This window comes from Mustela erminea, chromosome 3, assembly GCF_009829155.1.
Source record: "Mustela erminea isolate mMusErm1 chromosome 3, mMusErm1.Pri, whole genome shotgun sequence".
In the NCBI taxonomy this organism is placed as follows: domain Eukaryota; kingdom Metazoa; phylum Chordata; class Mammalia; order Carnivora; family Mustelidae; genus Mustela; species Mustela erminea.
This window is the reverse complement of record NC_045616.1, coordinates 164,251,085-164,263,412: the sequence shown is the minus strand read 5'-3', so window position 1 is coordinate 164,263,412 and position 12,328 is coordinate 164,251,085. Positions and strand designations below refer to the sequence as shown.

General features: G+C 62.1%; 2 protein-coding genes across 8 annotated transcripts in view; both read left to right on the top strand.

The window, feature by feature from the left end:
• The window catches only part of PLEKHG4B (pleckstrin homology and RhoGEF domain containing G4B), an 81,623-nt gene extending 73,578 nt beyond the window's left edge, over positions 1-8,045 (top strand). For 5 of the 7 annotated variants that reach the window (XM_032337877.1, XM_032337876.1, XM_032337881.1 and 2 more), the window contains 5 exons: positions 579-759; positions 2,174-2,281; positions 2,517-2,759; positions 5,785-5,897; positions 7,201-8,045. In XM_032337877.1, the coding sequence (XP_032193768.1) occupies positions 579-759; positions 2,174-2,281; positions 2,517-2,759; positions 5,785-5,897; positions 7,201-7,206 (651 nt within the window). In that variant the 3' untranslated portion in view covers positions 7,207-8,045. Of the gene's footprint in view, positions 1-578; positions 760-997; positions 1,198-2,173; positions 2,282-2,516; positions 2,760-5,784; positions 5,898-7,200 lie in introns of those variants that run through there. The other 2 variants (XM_032337883.1, XM_032337882.1) reach the window with 2 other exon arrangements.
• An 81-nt stretch (positions 8,046-8,126) lies between these two features.
• Positions 8,127-12,177, top strand: LRRC14B (leucine rich repeat containing 14B). The gene is made up of 2 exons (XM_032337886.1): positions 8,127-9,430; positions 10,463-12,177. The coding sequence occupies exons 1-2, from the start codon at positions 8,541-8,543 to the stop codon at positions 11,106-11,108; spliced, it is 1,536 nt and encodes a 511-aa protein (XP_032193777.1). The 5' UTR covers positions 8,127-8,540; the 3' UTR covers positions 11,109-12,177.
• Positions 12,178-12,328: the final 151 nt, after the last annotated feature.

The window sequence follows — 12,328 nt, the reverse complement described above, 5'->3', positions numbered from 1 at the left end:
GTGGGGTGTCAGATCCTGGTCCTCCGGGCACGAGCAGGGATGGGTGACACTTGTTTTCTGGGCTTCTGTGTCTGAGCTCTGAAAGCTGCAGGGAGACATTTGTCCTTTACGGTTCCCGGGGCTGTTTCGGTGGCTGGAAATCTCAGTGTCTCAACTGGTAACTTAATTTCCGATTTTGGTGAAGGCAGACGCTGGAGATGGCCTTCCCCTGGGCCAAGTGTGGCCCCCACCCTCTGGAGGTTCTGAGCTCCTGAGCCCCCAGGAGGAGCCCACCCCTGTAACCCCTTACCTGCCAACGCAGAGGAGAACACCAGAGGAGGTCCTGTGGCCCCGTCCCGTGCCACAGCCTCAGAGCACCATAGAGCCCGCCAGTCCCCCCCCTTCTCCAGTGGGGACACTGAGGCTCCAAGACGGAGCCAGTGTGCATGGGCGGGACCCCCGATCACCCCGCACCGTTCAGTGTCGGGTGAAGGAGCTCCATTCCTGAGGTGCTGCGGTCAGCTGTCTGCTGGAGGGGTTGTGGACTCAAGTCGGATCGGTGTTTGCTGACGCTGCTGCCCTCGCGGCTTCTGGTGCAGACGGCGGAGATTGGGTTGACGGAGAACGTCGGAGACAGCGGCTTGAGGTTTGAGATCTGGTTCCGCAGGCGGCGAAAGTCCCAAGACACCTACATTCTCCAGGCCAGCTCTGCAGAGGTCAAGTCGGCCTGGACCCACGTGATAGGGCAGATCCTGTGGCGGCAGGCTCTGCGGAACAGAGGTGGGCAGAAGAGGGCCACCCAGGGCCAGCCTCGGGGTAGAGATTTAGGGCCAGGGGTGAGGGGCTGAGTTCAGGGCAGGGTGTTGGGGTCAGGGGTGTGGGGCTTGGACCTGGGTAGGTGTTTGGGGCCAGTATGGGGCAGGTGGCCCTTGGAGAGCTCCTGTATCCATGTGGAAATGGTGACCCTGCCATCACTGCACAGATAAACCTACCCTTTACAAGACCTCCATCCCCACAGGCCACTCCAGAGGCGTTGTCATAATCTGCTCCGGACAGCTTAGGCCTACTGCTCTCTGCCCCACCCTTCAACAAAGTGTCCTGCCCCTCTGGACATGGGGCTGATGGCCCGCCCGTGGCCTCCCTGGAGGAGAGGGCCATCCCCATCAGGTGCCGTGCTCCTTGGGCCAGGACTTACCTAGGTTTCCTGCTCCTGGAAGTTGGTCCCCTTGGTTGGTCTTCTCCTCTGCCCCCCCGATTTCATCCCTGGAGCCCCTCCTGTTCACACCCGCCGGGCGGCGTTTCACCCGGTCCGGCTGCTACAGATGCCGTCTGCATGGCCGCCCCTCCAAGCCGGCCCTTTGTCTGCTCCGACTCCCCAGGCGGGAGAAACCCTAAGGGCCCTAGTGTCCTAACATGGAAGCAGGACCTCCTGACCCTTTCTCGGCGGCCACCTGGCCGGTGTCCTGACCTGTCATCAAAGACGCAGCACGGCCTCCCCCAGCAGCTTCCTCCAGAGGGCAGAGCGCCCCATGCACACGCGCACACACGCACGTCCACACTCGCACATGCGTACGTGTGCCCTGCAACTCTGCTCAGACTCTCACTGGCTCCCAGGCCCCATAGAGTAGACCCGGCCCTTCCACGGAGCGGGAATCCCCCCCGGCCTGACCCCCACTGCCCTCCGCAGTCTCCTCTCTTCCCGCCCCTCCCCCTCCACTGCCCCCAACTGGAATAACATCTTTGGTTTTCTTTGCTTGGTTTTACCAAGGAGTAACTCATTCTCAGACCTTCACGCTATGCACTGTAGTCAAAGTCATGTAAATGTCTGTCAGCGTGTCTGTCTTGTAGCCATGTGCCCCCCTGCAGGCTTGGCCTGCCGAGTGACCCACTGTCCTTTATGCTGAGAGGGGCCCCTCCCTTCTCTGCCTAGTCAGACACCAGTCCCTGAGTCCCGTGTCCCCCTTTTTCTGGTTTGCTCCTTGAGCTCCCCGAGAAAGGCCACTGTGAGGCCAGACCAGAAGCACGTACCAGCATGGGAGCCCCAGCCCCTCAGGGGCCCCACAACACTCGGGGAGGGTGCTGGGCCAGGCCCCTACGGGCTTCTGGTCTGGATGGTTGGGTACAGAGCATCATCAGCAGTGGTATCAAAGCCAAGCAGTTGCTTGGAGAATTGTCCCGCATTACTCTGTTTTAGAACTCAGAATGCAAGAAATGGTGTCCATGGGGTTAGGCAACAAGCCGTTCATGGACATCCAGCCCAGCGATGCGGCCATAAGTGACCGGTCTGTCAAGAAGGGAGCAGGTAACGTGGCTTCAGCCCTCCCCCTGTTCTGTCCACGGACTCAAACTCAGGCCCCTGGTACTCACTTTGGACCCCAAGAGCCAGCACAGCAGGCTGGCTGGGGGGTGGTCACGCCACGCCTGACAGGACTGAGGGGAGGGACCTGGTCGGTTTCCCAGATGGCTACTCCATTTTCGGATCTGGGCAGCACTTGGAGAGCAAGTGCCAGGCTGACCTGCTTTCTGTTCCGTTCCAGAGTTACGGACCCGAGCATCCGTGGCTGTGCCCCTCTGTGACCATGCCGCCCCCTTTAAGAGACCACACTCCACCATCTCAGACAGCAGTACCTCCTCCTCGGGCAGCCAGTCATCCTCGGCCCTGGGGCCACTGAGCCCAGCCCTGCTGAGCTCCACCCACTGCCCCTGGCCGGCTGACTTGCAGGCCTGCTTCCAGGAGGAGGAGGAGCTGGAACAGGAGCCCGGCAGCCAGCCTTCCCTGCGTGAGTGCACCCAGGCACGGACCGTGCCCACTCCAGCCTGCAACAGCTGGTTCCAGGGGTGGGGGGTTCGCTCGGTCTTCTAACTCACTTGCTCTTACAGACTTCCAAGAGTCTTCAAACACATTACAGTTTTTCTTTAATTAAGAAAACAACAGAAACGGCCACTTCCACCTAAGACGAGAGAACAGGGAATAGGTTTAAAACAACCAGAACCAGCACAAGCAAACATAAACAGATGAAATACGTGAAAGGCAGTTTCGAAACCTAGGATGTCCGGCTCCAAAGGTAGTGCCGCGAGAGACAGGACTGTGATGGGGGCTCTGTGACTGCTCGGATTTCTGCCTTGAGAGCCCCCAGGTTGGGCCAGAGAGCCTGCAGACCCCCGGTGGAGGACCGAGCGGGGAGAGTCCCACGCCGGGACAGGCCTCCAGGGTCTGGATGCAGCAGAGAGCACCGCACCTGGGAAGGCTGTCCAGGCCAGATCCCTGGACCATGAGAGAGTATCCTCCACACACACACACCTGTTCCCAGCAGCTGACGGCCGTATCCCGTCCCCAGGGAGGTGATGGGTCCTGAGCAGGGCCTGCAAGGGGGGAGGAGGGTATTGGACTGAGTATCCCTGCTGACCTGCCACCATGTCGTGAACACAGGGCATTTGCAGGGAATCCAGCCATGTCCTGGAGCAAAGTTTAAAGAGATTTACGGAGTCACAAAAATCCCCAGCAGCGGACAGTGTAGGTACACTGGCTGGTACCAGGCGTGCAGGGAGGCAGGAAACAGACCGGAACAAGGGCCGTGGCCAATCAGGCAGAACCGAGGTGGTCGCTAGAATTCCCAGTCCCGGCACTCACACCAGCGTTCCATGTCCCCGATGTCCAAAATGCTGGGTCACAACCGGGAAGATAGGATGGACTAAACTTGGCCCGAACAAAGGCCACAGTACTTAGGGTGGACGTGTCCCCAGGTGGGGTAACAGAAAGCACCACTTAGTGGAGACAAATCGGTAGACACTGTCCCAAATGACACACAGAGAATCAAGGCAGAACATCGATGACTTGTGGGACAACTTCAAGAGGCTTCATAAACACCTAAAAGCCCCAAAATGGAGGGACAACAAAACTTTGAAGGAACGGATATCTCCCTGATTTGGTGAAGGTGTGAACCCGCAGGTAGGAAGCCCAATGAGCCCCAGCACCTGTGAGCACACGTCGTCCGTGGGGAAGCCAGGGACACATGGACACCCTGAGAGTAGCTGGAGAGTGGCCCGCGCTGCGCCGGGGACAGGGTCGGTGGCGGCAGGGTTCTCACCGAAGACAGCACAAGGGAGGGACCATCCAAACACTCTGAAAGAGAAAACCATGAAACTAGAGTTCAGTGTGACAGATACGCCTTTCGGAAACGGTGAGACCAGGACGAGTTCATGCCTGCGGGAGCCGAGACGGCTCACCAGCAGACAGACCCGAAGCGTCCAAGGACGGTCTGCGGGGGGAAGGGCAGGGACGCTCGGAGAGGCAGAATGAAGACTCTAGAGAAATATCTGTGAGGACAGCACAGAGGAGAGGGAACACGGCAGGAACATCCTTGAGGCTGATGGGACGTGCATGTGCAGGACGTCTGGAAATGTGGCCATTCTGTGCCATGGCCAAGGTGTATAGTATCACGGGAGGCATCTGATTCATTAGATATTTTAAACCCCAAACAACCCCTCAAATAACAAAACACTTAGAGCTAATACGCCAGCAGGGGAGCGAGAAGGGAGTGTAGGAACAGCTCAGTCTAGAGAAGGCAGGAGGAGGGCAGAGCAGAAGGACTAACGAAGCGAAGGCTGAGCACACAGTGACCGCAGGGAGGAGGAGGAGCCCTTCCTGAGCGACCGCGCGTGCCCGTGTGGACTGAGTCCCTGGGCCAGGGCCCGCGGCCAGGCTCTACCTACACCCTAGCCAGCCACGCACCGACGACCTGGCAGGGCCAGACCCCGTGCCGGTCGGCCCTCGGCTCCGCACCGAGGCAACAGGTGTGCGGCGGCACCCCGGTCGTTGGTTTCCTCCGCCTCCTGCCTGGGGGGCCCCACAGGCCTCCGGGTTCCCAGAACAAGTCCTCCCACGGTACCACAGCCCTAGGGGGGCCCCTGCTCAGGGCAGCACTGCCCGAGGGACCCACGTCCTTCCAAGCCCCCATGTTCCTCTGCTGCTGTGACAGGACAGCGGCTCGGAGGGCACCACCAACCACAAGCGCATCTCTGCGCAGATGGAGGCGTCGCGCCGGAGCCCTGCTGGGGTGCCTGGGTGCCCAGAGCAGGGCGCCTCAGTTGGGCTTGTCCTGTGCCGGCCCACGCGGGGGGCGTGGCTGCCGGTCCACCCCCTTCCCGGCAGCCTCCCAAGACCCCACGTGGGCCAGAGCAGCCCTGAGTCTGCCAGTGCGGCTGCCCCTTCTCCCATGGAGGGCGAGGCTCCCTGCGGGAGGGCTCTGCTCAGCCTGGCGCAGCCCCGCGCAGAAACTGCCCGGTGATCCCAGCATCGTGATCCCCGCACAGAAGCTTGCGGCAAAGCCCCCACGGCCACCAGGAGGTCATGCCCACGCCACAGGGCCACGGGCTGTATGTGCAGAACGTGTGGCGATGTACAGCTTCGCCTGTGGGGACGCGAACAGGCCCCCCGCAGCCCTTGGGGCCGAGACCTCGTCCCCCTCCCTTCCCGCTCGGCCTTGAAGCCACGCAGCCTTTCTTTGGCCTCATTTTCCGTGTTTCCCTTGGAGTTGCCGGGTGTGAGCCCGAGGCTTCCCGCGGGAGGAGAGAGCCCCGTCCCCCATCCTCTGATTCCAGAAAAGCCGCATCTGGAGACACTTGCTCCTAAGGGTGCCTGGCCCCCAGCAGCGTCGCCTGCGCAGACCCAGCCTCACAGTTGTCCTGTGACAAGTCTGCATGCGCGGGACACGCCTTGTTCTCTGCTTACACGCTTCGGGGGGCCTTGAGTGCTGAGCACGGAGATGGCGGGACGGCCAGCCCTGACCTAGCCCCTCTTTGCAGTGACCGAGGGCACGTCATCAGGGGACAGTGGCCTTGGGCTCCCAGAGCTGTTCTCTGAGGAGGGCCCCAGGAGGGGCGCACAGGTGCCCACGCTCAGCCAGCACACCACGATGGTGAGTCCCCACTCCTGAGACACCCCCCGCCATCCCAAGAGAGGCTCGGGACCCGCTCAAGGATCCTGGCGGGTCTTCCTACCTGAAAACTGGCCGTTCCCTGTCCACAGTCCGCAGGGGAGAGCCCCACACAGCCTGGCATGTACACACAGACAAGTCCTCCCCAACGGAGGGATGGGGCGACCAGGAAAAGGGGCCCCCGAGGAGGAAGCCCCCAGCCTCGGGTCACACCCGTATCCGCTTTGGCAAGCACAGTCCTGGCTGTGGGGAGGCACCCCCACTCCCCCCAGTTCCGGGCAGACACTCACGTCCATCTTCTGGGATGCATCAGAGGGAAGGGCTGGGCCTGAGGGCGTGTTGAGCATCCAGCGTGCGGGAAGGTCTTCAGTCCGTCACGGACAAAGACCAGTGACATGGTCTCCAATCAGGGATCTCCTCTCCTTCTGCCAGAGCAAAGGCTTCTGGACAGTGGTCTGCCTAGAAGGCCATCCCTGCTCCCCTGAAATAACAGGAGGGTTCTCGCATCCACTGCCACCCTAGGGTGCTGGGCGTGCGGGCCGCCAGCAGCCAGACTACCTGGCTACGTCTCCGCCCCGTTCCAGATGCTTCCCACGCACAGTCACGCGGCTAGACGTGAACAGCACCCCCAGGAGGGGCACCCTGGCCAGCAAGGCTGTCCCCTGTTCTCCAGTGCTCAGATCAACCTCCCCTGGATCTTGCTGCCTAAACCCCCCGGAAACTGCACACCCAAGAAAGTGGTGTGCAGTGATTTCTGAGAGCTCGGGTTTTCCCGCAACACGAGGGGGCCCTTGGCCCGTGGTGTAGTCACTCCCCAGAGGCCTGGCCACAGGAGCCAGTGGGGACCACCTCCACCTGTCCTGAGAACAGGGACCTCCCCGACACGGACTCCTAGCCCACTCCCTGGGCCCCACCAGAGTTGCTGGGAGGTGCGCGCGCACTTGTGTTCTAGGATCAGAACGGCAAACACGGAACCGATCACTTCGGGGCCAGAACGTTTTTTACCCCCAGAAGCACAGGGGGCCATGCCGCAGGCTCCTCTGGGCCTAGAGCCGGGGGGAGGCCCGCCTTGAGAGCCTCCATCCTTGCGGAGAACACTCTGGTCTCTGCTGCCCTGACCTTGTCTGCACCGGCCCCAAGTGCTTCTTGCAAACCTGCGTGTCCATGAGTCCGAGGGCACCTTGCAGGGAGTGAGGCCTTACCAGGGCCTCCCAGACAAGGACCCTGTGCTGTGCACGCCCAGGGCGCCAGGTGCCCGTGAGTAACGACCTCTTTCCTTTCACAGCTCTGACGTGTGGGGAAGAGGCTCAGCCCCTCCAGGGAGAATCTCCAGCACAGGGACCACAGGAGCCTCCACCCGGACCTGTGCCCGAGGTCTGGAAAGGAGGCACTCCTGCTGGGGGCTCCTGACGTACCCCCTACTCCAGCCGCCGGCCACACAGGCAGCGCGCCACGGGCCCCGCCCGCCCGGGCGCCACCTCCAGCGGTCTACACAGCTCCTCCACCCCAGCTCCGGGGCCCAGAGGCCCGGGCGGCTCCAACCTCCACACCCGGAGCTTCCCCCGTGCTCTGAAGGCTGCAGTGAGATTGGGGTGGAACCCTGGCTCCCGGGGGTGGTCCAGGCAGACTCGGGGTGTGTCAGAGCAGGGCGAACCCTCGGGGAACACGTCTCACTGTCCTTCCAGGCAACGCAGGCCCATGGGCAGTGGTTCCCCCAGAGCGGCACCCACTGTGGTATGTCCCAGGTGCAGGGGTGCCTCTGAGGGAATCTCTGGGGTTTTTTGTTTTTAACAAGGCCTGTGTAGATAGTGGGAACTGGTCACCACCTGTGGGCCGGGACCCCGGTTGGGGCAAGGGCACAGCTGCCAGGCCTGAGGTCTGGGGTGTGGACAGTGCCCCAAGAGGACCACCCCTCGCCAAATGGAGGCACAGAGTAGTGACATGCAGGGAAAGCCCAGGTACACGCCAGACCCTGAGTGAGGTTCCTGCTGGGAGGTCTTCCCCACGAACCCTGTCCCCCAGGTGGCAGCCTTGGTGATTTCCAGCTGCTGTAAGCCGGTTTCTTTGTTTCTCTGCTCCAGTGCTGCCTCGTTCCAAACTTTAGGAACATAAATAAATGTCTTTCTAAGACATGGTCTCGATTCTCTTACTTGGTTCTGTCGTATCTGGGGACGTCACCGGCAGGCCTCACCCAGGGAGCCTGACTCCCGTGACTTTGAGGCGACGCGGCCCTGATCAGAGGGGCCTTCATCTGGGGTCTCCCAGGTCCGTGCTCAGGCCCGTGCAGCCCACGGCAACTCCCAACCACAGGCCATCCCTGCAGTGGGCAGGAGCGGCCCTTGTCAGAGGCCTAGGGGCCCTGAGCCGTGCCCTCGGACAGCTCTGTTTCAGCAGTTAAGCACAAGGACAGGCTGGCCACTGTCCATGCTTCCACGGCCAGAGCCCAAGAAGCACCCACAACCAAAATAGCCGTCAGGTGACCAGAGGGCCTGCTCACCGCCTTCTGCCCAAAGGCAAAGCGCTCACAGCAGCTGCAGCTAAAAATAAACAGGAAGGGCTTCCATCTTCCGGAGAACCCCAAGGGGAGAGCTCGGCCTCGCTTCCGGGCCCCCACGGGCCGGCACAATGAGATCGCTCCGCTTCATTTCTGCCAAGGCCCTGGTGTCTCACCCCCAGGTGGCCCAGCAGAGCCTGGACGGTGTGGCCCACAACCTCTACCCTCTCCTCTTCAAAGCCAGCTACTTGCTGGAGCAGGCGGCGCTGATCCGCGTCCTGCTGGAGCGCTGGCCCCTGGAGGAGTTCCGGCTGAGTGCGCTGCTGGGGCCGGGCTCGGAAGCCGCGGAGGACCTGCGGGACCGCACCTGCAGGGCCTGCCTGGAGGCCTGTGTGCAAGGCCTCGCAGACCACGTGCTCCGGGCTGGGGGGCCCCGGCGCCTGCGCGTGGCTGACCTCACAGGCGTCCGAGACGTGCAGGTGCAGCGGTGCCCGTGTGGGAGGGCGCTGGGCAGGTGGGGCCGCACCGAGCTGCTGGCCAGGACATGCTGCCAGCTGCAGGGGGAGGCCCCCGCGGCCCAGCGCCTCGTCCGGGTCATCGCCGATCTCTTCGTCACCGATGGAAACTTCGAGGTGGTGGTGCGGGCCCTGAGGCCAGCGGGCCCTGCCCCACTGCGTGTGCACTGCGTGTCCTTCCGAGCGGACAGCCTGGGCCCCAGCCAGCTCTTGCAGGTGCTGCGTCTGGCCGGGCCGGGGGAGCTGCGCAGGCTGGAGGTGGTGCACAACGTGCGGTTACACGCCGGCCACGTGCAGGAGCTGCTGGCCGAGGTGCGCTTCCCCCAGCTGGCCTCGCTCACCCTGCCGGCCAGGGCCTTCGATGCGCCCCCCGCCAGCACCCGCAGCCCCGATGGCGAGGACCCCCTCCTTTCCTCCATCGCCTGGGAGCTCAGCCGGATGAGCCAGCTCACGGAGCTGAGCGTGGCCTTCTCCATGCTGACGGGGAAGATCCCGAAACTGCTCGGGTAGGTCGCACAATGGCCCAGAGGGCCGGGCCGGGCCAGGGCGGGGGTGGGCGGGAGGGGGGGTGCCCGTCTCCCAGTCTCGTGGCGCAGGTCTGCCGACAGGGGGCCCCCAGGGGCCAAGCCGAAGACACATGAGGGATCATGGGTGGGGGTGGGGACCAGGCTGCCTACAAGGCCACGGGGTCCCCAGTACCCTCTGCCTTCACCCCGGGAGGGCCCAGGGCGGCAGGAGGCCCCAGACAGCGGGGCTGTGGGTAGCCCAGTGGGGAGCTCGAGGAGGACTGGTTTCTGTTGGTGAACAGACGGGAGCACTGCTAATTAGTGAAGCAGATGGCGCGGGAGTGACTAATCGTGTTCTTGTGACAGATCCTCCTGACGCTGGGCGCACAGCGACAAGTCCGTCGAGAGCGGGTTCAGCTTGGTCTGCTGGCGGTGGGCTCCCTGAGGGCTGGGTGGGCTGCGAGGGGGAGGCAATCAGCTTCCAAGTTCAGCGTGTGGCCGTTGGCGGGTAGGGCGTTCTCACAGCTGAGCCGAGAACCAGAGACTCCGGGGTAGAAGCCCCAGCCTGCTCTTGAGACGGACCTGACCTGCTTCTGTGGACCGTGTCGGTGTGCAGCCAGTCAGCGGGTTCACCCACGTGAGGGGAGGACCCCACACAGGGGTGGGAGCACCAGGGGGACCAGGGGGCCGGGGAGGGCTGGGGGACCAGGGAAGGCTGACCCCGCTCTGACGTCACAGCCCCGAAGCGGGCACAGACAAAGGAGTGAGCCTGATTCTCACCGGCACTTTATTTACGGACACTAAAAATGGAATTTCGTGTTATTTCCACACGCCACAAGTATCATCCTTGTTTTGATTGTTCTACCGTTTAAAGATGTAAAAACCATTTTACTGTCAAGGCTGAGTCAGACCAAGCAGCCATGGATTTGGCCGTGGGGCGGCAATCGGCTGGCCCTTGAGAGAGAATTCATCTCAGTTCCTCCCAGAGGTCCTCGCCGCCCCTCACCGGTGCTGTTTTCTGCCCTCCCCTAGGCCCCTACGGACACCGCTGAGGACTCTGGACCTGGCCAACTGCTCCCTGAACCACACAGACATGGCCTTCTTGGCAGACTGTGCCCATGCCACATGCCTGGAGGTGCTGGACCTCAGTGGCCACAACCTGTTCAGCCTGTTCCCTTCCACCTTCTCCAGGCTGCTGAGCCGGGCGGCCGGGACGCTGAGGGTGCTCACCGTGGAGGAGTGCGGCATCGAAGACCGGCACGTGGGCATGCTGATCCTGGCCCTGAGCCCTTGCCACGAGCTCCGTGAGCTCCGCTTCCTGGGGAACCCGCTGTCGGCCCGGGCCCTGAGGCGCCTCTTCGTGGCTCTCTGCGAGCTGGGCAGGCTCCGGGCTGTCGAGTTCCCGGTGCCCAAAGACTGCTACCCCGAGGGCACGGCCTACCCCCAGGACGAGCTGGCCATGTCCAAGTTCGACCAGCAGAAGTATGATGCGATCGCCGAGGATCTCCGTGCGGTGCTGCTTAGGGCCGGCCGGGGTGACGTCCAGGTCTGCACGCCTCTCTTCGGAAGTTTCGACCCAGACATCCAAGAGACAAGCAACGAGCTTGGAGCTTTTTTGCTGCGAGCTTTCAAAGCTGCTCTAGAAAACTTCTCCAGAGCCCTGGAGCAAATGCAGTAGGCCCTCGAGCAGACCAGGGGGGTGTGGTTCGACCGGACAGGAGCCTGGACGTCCTGAGTCAGCAGGCTTGGGCATCCGCGCCCCTGCCACCTCCAGCTGAAGCATCTCTGAGGGACACCCGCACGTGGCATCAGTTAGGCGCTGCATGGGCCGGTGCCCTGGCTCCAGAAGAGTGGAAAAGGCCATGTTGGTGATGGACTGGAGGTTGGTTCTGGACTGCACAGGAGGGAGGAAGGGGAGGCCAGACGTCCGGCCAGGGCCAAAAGAACGTGGGAACTGTCACAGAACTCAGCACTCCCTGTGCCGCGTCCGGGTTCTCTGCCGTGCTGACTCGGGCTTATGCACTCACAGACCCCTGCCTGGCGTGAAATATGCGATTTGTCGTTACGTGCTTGAGCCTGAGGACACAGAAGGCTTCCCGGAAGGCCTGTGTCCCTGCAAGAAAGCCCCACCGGTGATGACACATCCCTACCCCTGTTTCCTGCCTCCCTTTGGACCCTGACCCCAGAAGACCCTCTGCTCAGGCGCAAGAGAACTCCTCTGTGCAGCTGAATCCAGGTGTGTAAGGGTTTACTGACAACATTTGGACTTGGTTTCTACCTGGATCTGATTCCTGCAAAGGGCCCAGTGTTAGGATCATTAGATACCAATAAAACAGTGGTGTGCCTTCTTCACATGTGGCTTTCATTTCAATGCAGTTCCGGATTTTTAAAGTACCCAAGAGTATGAAAGTCAAACATTTTCTTAAGACAGAGGCTAGTGCTTGAGGGGCCCAACCTCCTCACACTAGAACCCCCAAGTTCTTGATGTGGTTTTGAAACCTGTGTGAGCAGGCCCCGCCCTCCGTCCGGCTCCGGGCCCTGCTCTAGGCAAGTCCCCACCCAGGTAACCCCACGCTGCCTCTGACAGGTATGTCCCATGCCTTTCTTCCCACAACCAAGTGGGGTTGCCCAAGGCACAGGCTCCCGCAGTGGCAGAGTGACAGGAGTCTGCTTGCCTCACTGAAGGCAGCAACGTTCCTCCTGCGTCTCAGGAAAGGATGCCCAGAAAGCGGACGGGGAAAGAGATGACTTTGTCTCTGTGCCCCTCAGATCTGCTTTCTGGGCCACCGCTCGGACCGCGCTCTTGCCCTCTGCCGTCCTGCTGGCAAAGTCTCTGAACCCTATTACAGGCACGTGGAGTTTGCGAGAAGCTCTGACAAGAGAGTAGAGTGGGCACAG

What these genes read in the sequence shown, in the direction of transcription:
- LRRC14B (XM_032337886.1), top strand. Translation starts at nt 8,541, where the DNA reads ATGAGATCGCTCCGCTTCATTTCTGCCAAGGCCCTGGTGTCTCACCCC. An exon ending in AAGATCCCGAAACTGCTCGG is followed by an intron (nt 9,431 to 10,462) that starts GTAGGTCGCACA and finishes GCCCTCCCCTAG; the next exon opens with GCCCCTACGGACACCGCTGA.